The sequence below is a fragment of the Calidris pugnax genome, unplaced genomic scaffold (genome assembly GCF_001431845.1).
Source record: "Calidris pugnax isolate Ruff unplaced genomic scaffold, ASM143184v1 scaffold197, whole genome shotgun sequence".
In the NCBI taxonomy this organism is placed as follows: Eukaryota; Metazoa; Chordata; class Aves; order Charadriiformes; family Scolopacidae; genus Calidris; species Calidris pugnax.
In genome coordinates, this window is record NW_015090936.1 from 1,674,353 (window position 1) to 1,690,703 (window position 16,351).

The window sequence follows — 16,351 nt, forward strand, 5'->3', positions numbered from 1 at the left end:
GTTGCTGTTGTTTATTGTAGTATAGAATAGTTTGGGATTACTGTAACTGGAAGCTCAAATACAGAGGAACAGTTTTATCAAGTTATAGTGATGGCTACAGTGCTAATTCAAGTATGATGGATGATAAACTAACTCAGGTCTAGAGTACTCAATGAGTGTATCTATATTAATGATTTAGTGCACTGGCAGGGATGCTTTGTAAGGTGTGATTTTTGCACGGTGCTTGCTTCTTTCAAATGGAGAAAGCTGTTGTTCTGTAAACTAACTCAGGTCTAGAGTACTCAATGAGTGTATCTATATTAATGATTTAGTGCACTGGCAGGGATGCTTTGTAAGGTGTGATTTTTGCACGGTGCTTGCTTCTTTCAAATGGAGAAAGCTGTTGTTCTGTGGATAGAGCTGTTCTTGATCTGGTTAGATATTTGTTTTACTTGAATCCTAGGTAGCTTTGTACTTGTATCGTGCTTGTTGGTAAATGGGAAATGCAAAACAGTTAGGTAAGCAGTGTTCTAATTGACTGGTAGGTTGGGGAATGTTGATGTAGGGGGGTGTGTTGAGGTTTTTTTCTTTTAAGATTTCCTTTTCTGGATGGGGGGGGTGTTATTTGTTTGGGGTTTTTCTAACAAGCATTGTTTTTAATTTACTAGCGGACCCTACAAGTTTTGCTTCCTGACCTTGCAGCCAAAGCTAGTCCTGCAGCCTCCACACTTATTCGAACCATAGCAAAACAGTTGAATGTAAACCGAAGAGAGATTTTAATCAATAACTTCAAATACATCTTCTCTCATTTGGTCTGTTCCTGCTCTAAGGATGAGCTTGAGCGGGCGCTTCATTACCTTAAGGTAAATTGGCATTTGCTCTATTATACGTGCAGATTAGGAGCAACAATTGATGAATAGTGAGGTTTCTGCTTTATTTAAGGTATTGCAAAGCATAAATGGAAATTGTTTATGCAGAAGTTTTGTTGTTCTTGTTATTTATAATCTGTTCCTTTGGCTCTGAGGAACTGCTGTAAGATATTTTGGGAACTTAAAAACTCTAAAACGTGGTTTATTTAACACTGAGCTGATTTGGAACCTTTTCCTTGATTTCTGTGGTAAATCAAGCAGACTCCAATGCCTCCTGTCTCTGTGTGCTGGTTTCGTTGTAATGAAATGAAGACTTGGTTCTGTTTGCTATTTGATTATAGAATGAGTTGTTTGGGGTTTTTCTAACAAGCGTTGTTTTTAATTTACCAGCGGACCCTACAAGTTTTGCTTCCTGACCTTGCAGCCAAAGCTAGTCCTGCAGCCTCCACACTTATTCGAACCATAGCAAAACAGTTGAATGTAAACCGAAGAGAGATTTTAATCAATAACTTCAAATACATCTTCTCTCATTTGGTCTGTTCCTGCTCTAAGGATGAGCTTGAGCGGGCGCTTCATTACCTTAAGGTAAATTGGCATTTGCTCTATTATACGTGCAGATTAGGAGCAACAATTGATGAATAGTGAGGTTTCTGCTTTATTTAAGGTATTGCAAAGCATAAATGGAAATTGTTTATGCAGAAGTTTTATTGTTCTTGTTATTTATAATCTGTTCCTTTGGCTCTGAGGAACTGCTGTAAGATATTTTGGGAACTTAAAAACTCTAAAACGTGGTTTATTTAACACTGAGCTGATTTGGAACCTTTTCCTTGATTTCTGTGGTAAATCAAGCAGACTCCAATGCCTCCTGTCTCTGTGTGCTGGTTTCGTTGTAATGAAATGAAGACTTGGTTCTGTTTGCTATTTGATTATAGAATGAGACTGAGATAGAGCTGGGCAGCTTGCTGAGACAAGACTACCAGGGACTGCATAATGAATTACTGCTGCGTATAGGAGAACACTATCAACAAGTCTTCAATGGCTTGTCAATATTGGCTTCATTTGCATCTCATGATGATCCCTATCAGGGACCTAGAGAAATAACATCACCTGAACAAATGGTAAGGATGGCAAAATATTCGTGTTGAGTTTTGTTCAATTTTTTTTTTTTCTCCAGTTGGGGAGTGAAGATAATTTGACATTCTCTGAACATCATGTATTTGAGGCACAAAGTGAAGGAAAGGCAGGCATTTTGTATTAAGTATTCCTGTAATAAGGAGATACATACATACTGAGTATGCATTAAAAAAAACCAACCAAACAAACAAACAAAAAAAAAAACCAAAAAAACACCACAAACAACACCCCACCACCCTTCCCCTTCCCAAACTGCAAAGTCTTAACAAAACAAAAACTCCCCATCCTGACAGGGTGTCTTTCATTAGCACTGATATTTCTTAAGCAGCAGCATATGTATTTGGGATTCTTCTAATTTGTCTTTCAGAATTAGCATTTCATACTTGCTTTTTAATTTCTTAGGCTTAGAAATGTGTTAATAGTAAGATTATTTGGGTTTTTAACTTTTTTTTTTTTTTCCCCCTCCCCTCTTCCTCTACAGGCTGATTATCTGCAACCTAAATTGCTTGGTATCTTGGCGTTTTTTAACATGCAGTTACTGAGTTCCAGTGTTGGCATTGAGGATAAAAAAATGGTGTGTAAACTTAATTTTTAATATTAAAGATAAGTAAGGACTATTTTAATATTCCAAACTTACTTATGTGATTGAGCAACTGCCAGTGAAGTCTCAAAGATACTGAAGTCCTGACATGATTCTTTAAAACTGATGGTCTCACTCTGGGTAGGACTTCTGAGTAACCTCAGAAGTTTCTGTTTTGTTTTTTTAATGGTCACCTAATGTACATATTTCAGTCAGATGTATTATATGTAACAAGCCAATCACCCAGAGGAGGATTCCAAGTGTACATTTTGTATGTGTAAAAGAAGTAAAAAAAGTGGAAGATGAGGGAATGTGGTAAAAAACTGGAGTTACTCCAGGGAACAGGGTTATAAGGCCACCAAAGGGCAAAGGTAAAGAAAATAAGATGCAAATCCACAATAAACTGTGCTTTATTGGTTTTGCTCCGTTCAGCTTTATGGTAGAGAACAGTTAGAGAATTAGAGCTCACAACTTGAGACAAAGTCTGAAAATTCTGCTCTGCTGAGGTGGTGCTTCTAACCACAAAACAAGGCTTTTAGTGACCTTAGAGGTAGTGTAGATGATTTTTGTAGGGAATTTTTCAGTGGTAGAATGTATATAACTTTACATCGATGGACTGCATTTTCTCTGATGTTCTGTCAAGCTTTTTGCTTCTCAGATATTCACGTTGAGGTGCTCTCATTTTCATAGCCCCATGTGTTAATGCTTTCTGAATTTCTTCCTTTGTAGAGCATGTCTTCTGCTGCACCTGCTATTGTTCCTATCTTTTCTTGTTCTGTTGTTTGTTCTTGGTGAGTTTCCGCTTGCATGACCTTTCCTCAAGCTCAGGTTTCTTCATGTGTCACTGATCTGTCACACTGGGCATTGTGCTACCTTGTTTGGTACAGTGTTACTGTGACTGAAATATCTCCTGCTTTTTCTTCATCTCAGTATTTCTCTTCTGTCTTTCATCAGCCCCATTGACAACTGAGCTATTACCTGTTCCCTGAAGCTTATCAGTCACTTCTGCCAGAAGTTGTGTATCAGTTGTGTTGTTGGTGTGGTGTTGTCTTGTGTTTGGCTTGCTGTTGTTTGGTTGGTTTTTTTAATGCAAGTTTGTTTGTTTTCTCTGTATTTCTAAAGTCTGATCTTTTCAGCTTCCAAAACTTTGGACGTATAGACAATCGTGTCTCTCTTCTAACCCCCAAATTCTTTATTGAAACATCAAACTGAATTTGGTGTCTTATTGGGTATGACTGCTTAAGCCAGTGTAGCCTGGTTTTATTAGAAAATATGGCTTGTATGTGTTTTACTGAATATCTAATATCCTAAAATTACTTTTCTCCATGTCTAGGCTTTAAACAGTCTTATGTCTTTAATGAAGCTCATGGGTCCCAAACACACCAGTTCAGTAAGAGTGAAGATGATGACTACACTGAGAACAGCTCTAAGATACAAGGACGACTTTCCAGAACTGTGTTGCAGGTGAACTGATCGTGCACCCAAACAGTGACATACCAGCCCTTTCTGCCCTTGAATACACTGGGGTCATTTTTTTCGGACAATAATCTAAACCACATAGCTGAAATAACTGAACTTAAAATGCTTCTCGGGATTCACTTTAAATGTCTTTATGCAGAGAAAAAGCATTGATTATGTTTGTTTTGTTGTCTTTTTTTTAGAGCCTGGGATTGTTTTGTTCGAAGCCTGGACCATTCATACCTTGGCTCCTTGCTTAGTCACGTGATAGTAGCATTATTGCCCCTTATACATATCCAGCCAAAGGAAACTACAGCAGTATTTTACTTTCTCATAGTTGAGAACAGGTACTGTACAAAGTATTTTCAGTTATATGGATTAAATCCTGTAATAGCAACGGGCATAACCCTAAATTAAAGTTGTCTGGCACTGAAATGAGAGAACCTGTTTTTCAGCAAAACAGTATGTTGTTCTTGTTGTTCTATAAAATTCCACCTCTTCTAAACTGCAATGAGATTTTTGAAATTTGACAGGTGATAGCCTCATCTGAAAAGCTTTTTTTTTGTCCTTACAAAAACATATGACACTATGGCCAAGTTACAACCCATTCAGGCACTTTTCCCTGCCAGGTTTTCCAACTCTGCGTTTTTTCTGCTGGTATGGGAAATGACTTCCCTCTACAGGGCACGCAGACAGAATAACAATGATTGCTCACGTTTGCTTTAAGATAGAGAGAAGAGTAAGGCATTGGAAATGCGGAGGAAAGGAGTTCTTTATTTGTTTCTTTCAATAATTACAGTTATAATTATGAATTGCACAGAACTTAATGTTGGGTAAGATTTCATACATCCTCTTTGCAAGTGGTCACACCAACTGAAAATAACATCTAATACAAAAGAGTTAAATTTTTATGACTTAACCTTTTTGAAGACAATGTTGAGTCTTCTGTTTCATCTTATGTTTTGTAGCTTAAAATTACGATTTTTTTTTTAGCAATGACAATAGTTTGTATCTTGATCACTTTTGTTGGGTTTTCATTTTTCTTGCCCTGTATCATACCGACAGTATTCAAAATAAAAGGTGACAATAGGAATAATAAGGCTCTTGTAGAAGCCCTTAGTAGCAAAATTGAAAGCGATTCGTTGATGTTAGGAACACAGAATTCTTTTTTTGGTTGTGTGTTTTCTTTTCTTATGAGGAAAACTATAACTGGATTCAGAACAAATGGAATTATTCTCACCCTTTGGCTAGTGGTCAAAAAAAGGAGAGCCAAACCTGGTAGAGGTGAATAGCAATTTTGAAAGCTTTGGAAAAAACTGCCTTTAAAAAAGAAAATAATTTAAGGTATAGAGGAATACCTGTGTCTTAGTTGAGTAACAAGAAAAACAAACTGTTTCATACATATACTTAATTAGATTAAAAATTCACATAATTTGCTTTTTTCTGCTTTCTGAGCCTCTGTTCTTGTAGTCATTACACTTAAGTAAATCGTTTTGATGGGTTTTTAAGATTTTCCTGATCTAACTAATGTTTGAAATGTACTTTGCATTATTTTTTTGGTAACTATTAGGGATGCAGTGCAAGACTTCTTACATGAAATATATTTTCTGCCTGACCTTCCAGAACTGAAAGAAATTCAGGTCGTCCTTCAGGAATACAGAAAGGTACAGCTTCTTTTATTTATTTGTTTGGTTTTAATGCATCTAATGAATTCACAACGAGTGAGGAAAATGGGTAAAGTTCATTGTTATTCTGAAATCGTGTTTCTCTGCCTCCACAACAAAACCGAATTTGTTTATCGTGGGAATATTTTCAAGCAGGTTCTGATTCTTCTTTAGGAGTGAAATATGCTCACGTTTAACATGCTTGTTTGTGTAGCATCTGACTTTTCACTGACATTTCATCTTTTTGAGATTAAAGAGATTATATGATTAAAAGTTAGCAATATTAGCTACAGTAGTGAATGTGTTAGAAAAGAAGCTTGATCCCTTTTCCATATTCTCCTTAAAGGTAATGAAGATTGTCTGATCAAGGAGTGCTTTATGGTCTGTTTCTTTTCCTTGCCCTCAGAAGGGTTTGGTTATAGGTGGGAAGTAGCAATTATTTAGTGGGAATGAGGTAACAAAAGTAAAAATTCATTTGAGTTTAGATAATGAGGTATGCAAAACAAAGCATTTTGTTCTGATTTAGTCATTTTTATTTGCACCATTATATTTAAACAAAAATGTAAATATAGCACCTTTTTGAGGAAAACATTTTAAAAAATAAACAGACAGTGGTATATGGAATGCAGTCAGTAAAGTAGTTTTTTGGATGTATTCTAACTTATGGCCTTTGAGACGCTGCTTAAACATGTTCCTGTTGTATTTAACTTGAACTTCTTGTGCCATGTTTTGTTCAGGAATCCTCCAAAAGCACTGACTTGCAGACAACGCTGCAGCTGTCAATGAGAGCTATTCAGCATGAGAATGTGGACGTTCGCATTCATGCACTTACCAGCTTGAAAGAAACATTATATAGAAATCAGGTATAGAAAACCTCTTTCAGTAGAATTAAATGTAAATCAAAATAGCATCTGGATGAACGATCTAAAACTCCTTACTGTTACTGAGTGTTCATGTGAACTGTGTTATTCTTCTCAATTTATTAAGCTAGCTGTTTCTTAATATAATGAGGAAAACTTTCTTTTTTATCATGTCTCCTTGTAAGAAGACTTTCAAATCCTAATCTGTGTGATGCTGATTCAGTTAAGACTAGTGGTATATTTCTTATCTTTCTCGACTCTGAGGAAAGATGTATCTAAGATGTCTATTTCAGCAATTTATTTGTATAGTCTTGTCCACGTGAATGGTTTTTGCATCAGGAGACTGATACATTAAAGGGAACACTTTTTGTGAGTGTAATATCTGAAAGAATTAAGATGTGTGTTACCATCTCACACATTTGATTATTTTTTTTTCCTCTTCCTTTGCCTTCCACCCTCAAAAATATGAATCCATTGATCATATTCAAATAAATTTTATATCCATGTACAAGTTGCAAAGATAACGCTTTACACGTGTGTGTTTATTAGTCCAGAGGGGTCTATGTGACCTATGGAAAAAAAAAAAAAATCTGTCTCCTTAGGTAGCTATAAAAGATTGTGGGACACTCTTCAGTCAAAAATTAAAAAAAAAAATCCTAGTTAAAAAAACAATCAATTATTGTGTATATTCCTGCCCAATCAGTAATTCTTGCAGCTCAGGTCAGCAAAATCTTGCCATGTTTTGCTTAGTTAGAAGTCTAGCAAAGTAATTGAGGCAAATCAAACTTAATTAGTTCCACAGCTTGTGGAAGTATTTGCTCTGCTATGTTGGCTGGGGTTTCAGCTTTCATTAAACATAACAGTGGCAAGCATCTTCACATTATTAAGAGAAATATTTTTCTGTATTTGGACTAAATGTGGAGCTGGGGAATAAAAGCTAGGCCAAAATGAAACAGAAAAGAAATGCAATTAACAAGATGGGCATTGATTAAAAGGCTTGAAACTCTGGGCTTTGTAGGACTGAGAGTCCAACAAATAGGAAATAATAAGGATACGCATGGCAGCTAAACCAAAGGTATGACAACAGCTGCGTGAAAGGAATTGAGAGAAAGTATCAGAACACATAAAGAAAAGGGATAGATAGTGAAAAAGATAAGTGCAGAAAAGAAGAGGTTCTTGGTAGGATAAAGAAAGAAAATGAATTTAGTAGAGAGGTGTATGATAATGAAATAACATATTAACCGTGACAGCATTATTCATTGAGGCCCAAATCCCTCATGCTTATTCATTCGATTAGCCCTTCCTAGGGTAACAAGCAATTTAGGGCAATTGGGCTATAGTTACAAAATGATGGTATTTGAATCCCAAACCTCAAGTCACGGGTAAATGAAATACAAAGTAAGACTGAGTTACAGATGGAAAATATCTGAGACTATTTACCATAAACATGGTGTAGAATAACTCATCATAATTCGTCTTTATTTTTCAACTTCATAGGAAAAACTAATAAAGTATGTAACAGACAGTGAAACTGTGGAGCCAGTCATCTCCCAGTTGGTAACTGTGCTTCTGATCGGCTGCCAGGATGCAAATTCTCAAGCCCGACTACTTTGTGGAGAATGTTTAGGTGAACTGGGAGCCATAGATCCCGGCAGGCTTGATTTTTCAACAAGTGAAACTCAAGGAAAACACTTTACATTTGTGGTAAGACATGTTACTGTAGTGTTTTTTTGTAGCATTAAGGGTTTCTCAAAAGTGCTTGGGTGTAGAGAACCTCTTATCTTTAGACCCTTTGAACATCTGTACTTGCTCTCTAATCTCAAACAGTTTAGAGTCAGGCTTCAAAGTGATCATTTGGAGATTAAATATACAGCTATTACTCTGTTTGTTTTAATTAAACTGGTGGTTTTTTTGTGATTTGAGGCTGGTGTGGAGGATCCAAATTTTGCCTATGGGCTATTAATGGAACTGACGAGAGCATTCCTTGCTCACGCTGATAATGTTCGTGCTCAGGATTCTGCAGCATATGCAATTCAGGTAAGATATGTGGTTACACCCTATTTTTTCTTCACAAATTATTTCCTATTACACTGAACACAGAATTACGCAATAGAAATGTTAGTTGAAATCCCATGCCTAGTAACAGGGAGTTAACAATGCTGGATGAAAGTGTTGCAGTAATAACTTTGTAATTAAACATCCTGTAAGTTCTATTTCATGACTTCTATATACACAAGTTTTTGTAACTACTGTGGTCATGAAATATTTTCAGTGCTAACTTGGTCATGTAAACCATGCCTTTTCAGGAGTTATTGTCAATCTATGACTGTAGAGAGACAAACACGGACTGCCCTGGCTCCAGGCTTTGGAGAAGGTTTCCTGAGCATGTGCAGGAGATACTGGAACCTCACTTAAATACACGGTATATGACAACTTAAGTAATTTTTTTTCATAACAGCTTCAAAAACTTGTTTTTGTTCTCCAGGCTAGCAATAACTTCACTTGGCTTTGTGATTGTTACTTTTCTGTGAAGGGTCTATACAAAATTCAAATAAGGTCTTTCTATGTAGAGCTGAATTAGCACTTTCTTGAATGTAATTCTTGATAAATCTAACAAGCAAAATTCTGAGCTCATACTTTGCCCAGATCTGTCTGTTTATCCCTAGAGCATTCTCTTATACAATATTTTGAAGCATTTATTTCTGTTCTCTGTTGTCTCTACAAATTCTCACTGGATTTGAATTTGTACTCAAATCCATTAATATCCCTTTACTGCTATTATTTTCAGAAGCAGGAGGAGCTCATTGGCTTTTAATTGGAGTTTTTATTTTGTTGAGTAAATGATAAAAATAATGTGAAGAAAACTTCAAGTGATGTATGCACCTTTAATTTGAAATAATCAACTCTGTTGCCTTTTTGTTTCCTCATGAAGATCATCATGCTTGTCTGGGATAAACTTTACCTTTTTAGAAAAAAAACTTATTGGCATTTTTTGGCTTTTATATGTGTTCTGGGTTTTTCCTGTCAAAAACATAATACTTCATGTTTATCAAAATGCATTTCTTAAAACTGATTTGAAAAGCACTTTGAAGTATACTTAAAAATTCTGCTAACGTTTTAGCTTGTTTGTGTTTCCTGTTTTAAGCTCTAGAATAAAATACGCTGACTACTGAAAGTATTTTCATAATTCCTTTTTAAAAGAATCAGAAGATGAAACCCAATATGATTCCAGTTAGGGAGCTTCATAATTAAAAATGTGCTACTGATTTTTATTATATTACATAAAAGAGTTCGTTTTATTAAATGGATATTTTAAAATTACAGGTATAAGAGTTACCAAAAGGCTGTGAATTGGTCTAAGATGAAGAAGCCAATTTATTTAAGCAAATTAGGTGATAATTTTGCAGAATGGTCAGCAACTTGGGCAGGTTATCTCATAACAAAGGTAAGAGAATAAATCTGCTCTCTGTATTGCAACACATTTTGGCTTCTGAAAGTCAGGGGTGGATGGGGGAATATGCTAAAGCACACATCTGAAGACTTCTCACATCATCACGGTAGCCATGCACCTTCCCTTCCCCAGCATTTATTGCCTTTCGGCCAGGCTTCACAGATAGCGTCAAAGCCAAATGTCTAGCAAGTTTGCCCTTGTCTAGAGTCTTGTATGGCTGAAGGCACTGACAGATGCTTCTGAAAAGTATCAGAAATGCTTCTCGAAAACCTCAAATTTACCTTCTCGGTTTCTGAAAGATTTCTTTCATTTCCCATAGTTCCACAGTCCCAGCACATAAAAAGTACTTGTCGCTTTCTTTCTTCCTTTCCTTTCCCCTTTCCAACATGTGACTCACTGAAAATTTCACTTCTAAATCAACCACTTTAAGAATTGAATTTAATCACAATAGCTCAGTGCCTACCCTGTCCTCCAATGCAGACAGAAGAATTGAATGTCTTCATAATTGCCTACTTCTTGCAGGCTTTTAAGGGCAGAAGAGAGGCTGAGCGCAGTAGTAGACTCTTAGCCTTAAGGTTTTTTCTACAGCCAGTGCAAGTTCACAGTGGCGATGAAAACACAGAGAAATGGAATATTGTAAGCAAATGCTTGCCTGTCTTTTTGTGAAATCGGCAATTGAAACACGTAATAGCAGCTGCCATCTGGAATCCCTGTTGCAGGTTTAGGTCTGATGAACCTTCTTTAGGACATCAGTAACTTAAAATTTTATTTGATGAAACAGTATTTGTATTTGTCAACAAAAAGAAACCTATTAATTGTTCAGGCATTTGCGCTTTTGTAATGATGCTTTTCCTTGAAATAATATTTTTCTATAGGTGAGACATGATCTTGCCAGAAAAGTTTTCGATTGCTGCAGTATTATGATGAAGAATGACTACAAAGTGACAATTTATTTGCTTCCACACATCCTTGTCTATGTTTTGTTGGGATGCAGTCAAGAGGATCAACAAGAGGTGAGATGTAGAAGGAGGTAGTGTTCTTCATAGGAATGTTCAGGGGCTGCTCTCCGTAAGAGTTGTTCAGCTCTGCAGAATTACTGTAGAGCTACATGAACAAATCATATAGGTTTTAAACTCCTTTTCCTGTATTAATAATATAAATTTTCTGCTGGGGTTTTGAATACATTCATAAGAGTTTGTATTGAACTGCTTTTCTGTGTATTTCTTCAGTAGGGCCTAGGATGAGATATTAGGCAGTTAATTATGACTGCAGTAACATAAAGATCTGGAGTTAGACAAAGAGGAATAGAGTTCAACACAAACACGGAATAAAGGGAACTTGTATAATACCAGGAAGGCAGATCCATAAATTTTTCCCTCCCTTGCATACACTTAAAATTGAAGTGGAATTCATGCAGAGCAGGGTTCATAGATGTCTTGTAGCAAAGCAGGGGTAGGAGAGAAAAGAATCATCTAGTCTGCTTTCTTTCACTTTGCTTTAGCAAAAGTTGAAGAGATTGAAAAATATGACTTATATTCTACTAATTTGAAATTTCACGGCTAAGATACCTGTGTTTAAACATTGTGGGTGTGTAGAGGTGTGTGATGATTTCTTGTGTGAACAAATACATCCACAATAAGCATCTGTTATGTATATTAACTCATATTATTACATGAGTTATTATTATATTATATTACCTGGTCTAGTTGGGGGTGTCCCTGCTGACTGCGGGGAGGTCGGACTAGATGACCTTTGGAGGTCCCTTCCGGCCTGGGCAATTCTATGATTCTATGATTCTATATTCTATTGACTAAATCAGGCAGCAGGTCTTTCAGCATGATATTTACTTAAATATAAGCAAAAAGTAGATTTGTGATCAAGTAGATAACTTGACTTCCATCAAACTTGGAAGTATTGTATTTGTAACACAAGTGCAGTAGCATTCATTGTGTTTCGAAACCTAAAATTCTAGTAATCATGATGGTTATTCTGAATCCAAGGGTTTGATTTTTAAAGGCTTTCTCCCTGTATGGAATCTCCTGACAACAACTGTTACTTGGTCTGCCATTTCTTCTTCGTAAGATTGTGGGACAAACAGAGCTTGCAAATAAGCCCAAAATTATTAAAATACATGATTAAAATATCTACTATTTTAGTCTGATTTTTGTGTTAATTGTTGTTTCCTACTATTTTGATGCCTGTATGGCACTTCTGTCTTTTATCATATTGATGTTTGTGTAGGTTTACGTGGAGATTATGGCTGTTCTGAAACATGATGACCAGTCTGCTAGGAGACTTGAAGACAGTGCCTCTGATCTCAGTCAGCTGAGCACACAGACGGTGTTCTCCATGCTCGATCATCTCACTCAGTGGGCTAGGCATAAGTTTCAAGTGCTTATTGCTGAGAAAAATACTGGCAAGTCGAGCAAAGAGAAAGGTGATCTAAAACGTGAGTGATACTTATTTAAAGTGGCATTTACATTCTTCAAATAAGTATTTACATTTCCCACTTCACATTATCACCATTTAAGAATGCAATGTTACTATGGTAGTCTACTTTATGATTTCATACTGTCATATTGTGATTTCTACCCCCTCCCACCCTGAATCTATTGTTTTGAATGCCTCTTTTAAGAAATACTGATTCAAAATTAAAAAACATAATGTTAATTTCTTGGTAGTTTTCTAAAGGTTCAGTTTAACATATTGTGTGCTATCTTGCAAGATGTAGGAAGTTCACCAGTATTGTTTTAAATAAATTATTCTTGAGAGAAGAGAAGAATGTTTTCATAAATTAATCAGATTATTTCGCTAAATTGTGAAATGAGTTAGCTGAATCTTGATGTATAAGTTAATTCTTATAAATGAAATCTTAATGGACAAACTTCTTAAAATGTTTGGGTTTTTTCTATAGCATCAAGTGAGGACTATGGAGAATATCAAAATGTGACACGTTTTCTAGACCTCATACCTCAGGATGCACTAGCTGTGGCTTCCTTTCGCTCTAAGGCCTACACAAGGGCGGTGATGCACTTTGAATCGTTCATCACAGAGAAGAAACAAAATATTCAGGAGCATCTTGGATTTCTTCAGGTTCTGAATTTCTTGGGTTTTTGTTTATTTTAAATTTAAAATAGATAGATGAATAAAGCTTTGTCAGATTCTTTTTCAAGATGGGAAGAAGAAAAGATATAGTTAGGCTCTTGCTTTTGGATACAAGGGTTTAATTGTCTGTCTTTCAGCAATATTTAGCACTTCCCTTTCCTTGGCATGCTTCTTCTATGAAAGGAGTAGCTTTCTAGTGTATAGATAAGATAAAATCCTGAAAATACTGAAATGTGTTTTTGTTGAAAGTACAGTGTTTATTGCTTTTAGTTAACTCTGCCTTTTGTCAGACAAAACAAAGCCAAAGCATATTTGAAGGAAAGCTAAATGGCTTATTCTAAAGTAGAGAAAGAGCTAATGCTAAGGGTGTTCAAAATAATTTGAATTATTTTCAAGTATTTTAACTGGTGGGATGAGCCTGTTTATGGTTCCTTATGGTTTATATTCCTCAGTGAGGTTTCAAATTTGAGAAACTTTGTATGTTGCTTTTCCACCGTAAGTAATCTGCAGCTTCATATTATACAACTTTATCACATAATAATAGGACATTTATTTTGCCTTCTATACAGATTGTTATTCTTTCTTATTCTTCCTATAGTATGAGATCAGGAGTATTACAGTATGCTAAGCAAAAGTAGGGCTCAACTTTGGAAGCAGCGCAGCAAAACTGACATTTTCTATGAAAGTTTAATGCCAAGGAGTCCTAATGAGTAGTTTGGTCTCCATTTTCAACAAGATGTGTGATTCTGAGCATGTTATATATAAAATATTTTTTTGTCTCGGAGTTGGAGTTGTTTTTAAATGTCCATTTCCATTTCTGTTTGGATGAAGAAATTGTACGCTGCTATGCATGAGCCAGATGGAGTAGCTGGGGTGAGTGCAATTCGGAAAGCAGAACCATCTCTCAAAGAACAAATCCTTGAACATGAAAGTATTGGCTTGTTAAGAGATGCAACAGCCTGTTACGATAGGGCTATCCAACTGGAACCTGACCAGGTAAATACAAGACATATTTTAACATCTTTTTTTAAAAATATATATTACAATTTAATAATACTTTAAATCTTTTTAACTAACAAAAGACAAAGCCAAAAATTCCTCTTCAAAATATTGAAGTAAAATGGGAACATAAGAGTTTACTTAGGCAATTGCTGAATAATTATTAGTATTGAAAGCGCCTGATGAACTGAAACCAATCTCTTACTTGGTTTATAGTGGAATTTGCAGGCTGAGGCTGATAGTTGGGTGCTTATGCCCAGGCCTTTGCTTGGGAAGGCCTGGAACTGGATTGCTTAAGTATCAATCAGTACCGATACATGCCAAAAGAACTATTAGAGTAAGTTACTACGGGTTTTATTGAAAGTAATTCTGACTTAATGTTTTTGATAATGGACTTCCAGGGGAAATTTTCATAATATAAGAGTGATTGGAAATAGATTAAAGAAAACTTAAAAATATTTGTCTTCCATTCCCCCTTCCCTTCCTGTATTTGGAAAATATAAGGGAGCAGTACTGGAAAACCATCATGCTTTTCATATGCTCAAGTGAATATCCAGAGATACAATGATAAATGCAAAAAGCAAGCTGATGATATGTATTCATGTATTACGCTTTCTATATTTGAAATACTCTTCTAATGGGAATTGGTAAAAAGCATCCCAAGCAAGGGTATCCCTATGGTTTCTTGCACTTCCCTGTGCAGCAGAGGTTATCTAGCCCAGCTGATAACAGGTATAGTAACTAGAGTGTTTTGATGGCCCTACTTCATTCCCAGAGTACAGGAAACATTTTTATTAAGAGTGAAACTGCTTTGGGTTTTGGGATTACTTTCTTCCTGTGACTTTTTCCTTCTTACTGTTTTTCATTTCTTTAAATCAAAATTTTATTCACAGCTCTGATATGGGGATTAATACATCATTAAACTACTTCTGTGGTGATGCGCATTTCAAAAATTGCCTGTGGTGATTTCAGTTCTTTGGTAATCATAGGCTTTTAAAATTTTGAGTGTTCGTTTAGCTTATGATGCAAATGGCTGTGCCTTTTCATGTTCTAAAAAGCATTCAAATGGATGTATTTCCTGCTTCAGACTTCCATGACTTTCATGAATGTATACATGTGGTTCTTTTAATTTGTTGTTGGTTTTTATTTTTTTTCTCTCTTTTAGATTATTCATTATCATGGTGTAGTGAAGTCCATGTTAGGCCTTGGTCAGTTATCTACTGTAATTACTCAGGTCAATGGAGTGCTGGCAAACAGGTACTATAAGCCTAATACAACATTTGAGTACTAGGAAGCTCTTGTGTTACACCTGTGCCTCAGTAGCCATTTTTGTGCTTTATCAAGCATTTGAGGCTTGTCAAGTGTATCCAGTTAGCAATGTGAAGCTAGAAAACTGTGAGTGCTTTGTCTATAAATGCATTTCAGGACTTCCAGAAATGTTAGTACTACTTGTCTGCATTGTGTGTGATGTTGATATGTGCTTCAATTTGTTAAATAGAATCTTTCATTCATTGTTTTGCATGCTATTTGTTCCATAGCTGTTCTGTAGCCTAATAGGATAAATGTGCCATAGGACTTAAATACAGTAGTTGGAAACTGAATTTGTGGGATCGAGTTGTACAGCTATTATTTGTTATCCATGCATATTGTTTGGTTTTACTGATTTTTATTAGGAGCAGGCTTACCTTGCTTCCTTTCAAGTAAGAGAAGTTTTAGATAAAGAAGTATTTGCTAATATAATATAGAACTAACATACTGAGGGGGGAAAAATTGAGTTGCAGCACAGGCTTTTATTGCCCTTGTTTCTTTTAACAGGTCTGAATGGACTTCTGAATTGAACACTTACAGAGTGGAAGCAGCCTGGAAACTGTCACGATGGGATTTACTGGAAAATTATTTGGCTTCAGGTAAGTTACTATGATATCAAAATATGAGTATTTCCTTGCGTTTCTGAACAAGGGTATGTTTTAATCAAATCATCTTGACTTAAGGGGCAGCTATTGTAATTTTATAGTCTTGGGTTTTACTGGGCGGGGGTTGGTTCTGGCAGTCTTCTAAATTTTTTGCCAATGTATTAGATTGTAAACTGTATAATCTTTGAGTAGAAATTTTGAGTGAAAGGCCAAATTTCTTCTGGGGGAGGTGGATTGTGGGGTGGAATTATACAGTATTTCTAAAATTCAGTTTGAGAAAAACTTATTTTTCCAGCAGTGTGTTAAGACAAATTAGCATGTTCAGATTAAGCTGCTTAA

At 35.8% G+C, this 16,351-nt stretch overlaps 1 protein-coding gene across 1 annotated transcript in view; it reads left to right on the forward strand.

The window, feature by feature from the left end:
• ATR (ATR serine/threonine kinase) overlaps positions 1-16,351 on the forward strand; it is a 41,511-nt gene that overhangs the window by 11,120 nt on the left and 14,040 nt on the right. Inside the window, exons 15-31 of the mRNA XM_014951735.1 lie at positions 648-842; positions 1,781-1,966; positions 2,464-2,556; positions 3,896-4,026; positions 4,224-4,367; positions 5,591-5,684; positions 6,422-6,547; positions 8,042-8,248; positions 8,468-8,581; positions 8,851-8,966; positions 9,869-9,989; positions 10,871-11,008; positions 12,237-12,444; positions 12,910-13,088; positions 13,932-14,096; positions 15,265-15,356; positions 15,915-16,006. Coding sequence (XP_014807221.1) covers positions 648-842; positions 1,781-1,966; positions 2,464-2,556; positions 3,896-4,026; positions 4,224-4,367; positions 5,591-5,684; positions 6,422-6,547; positions 8,042-8,248; positions 8,468-8,581; positions 8,851-8,966; positions 9,869-9,989; positions 10,871-11,008; positions 12,237-12,444; positions 12,910-13,088; positions 13,932-14,096; positions 15,265-15,356; positions 15,915-16,006 — 2,401 coding nt within the window. The remainder of the gene's footprint in view (positions 1-647; positions 843-1,780; positions 1,967-2,463; positions 2,557-3,895; positions 4,027-4,223; positions 4,368-5,590; positions 5,685-6,421; positions 6,548-8,041; positions 8,249-8,467; positions 8,582-8,850; positions 8,967-9,868; positions 9,990-10,870; positions 11,009-12,236; positions 12,445-12,909; positions 13,089-13,931; positions 14,097-15,264; positions 15,357-15,914; positions 16,007-16,351) is intronic.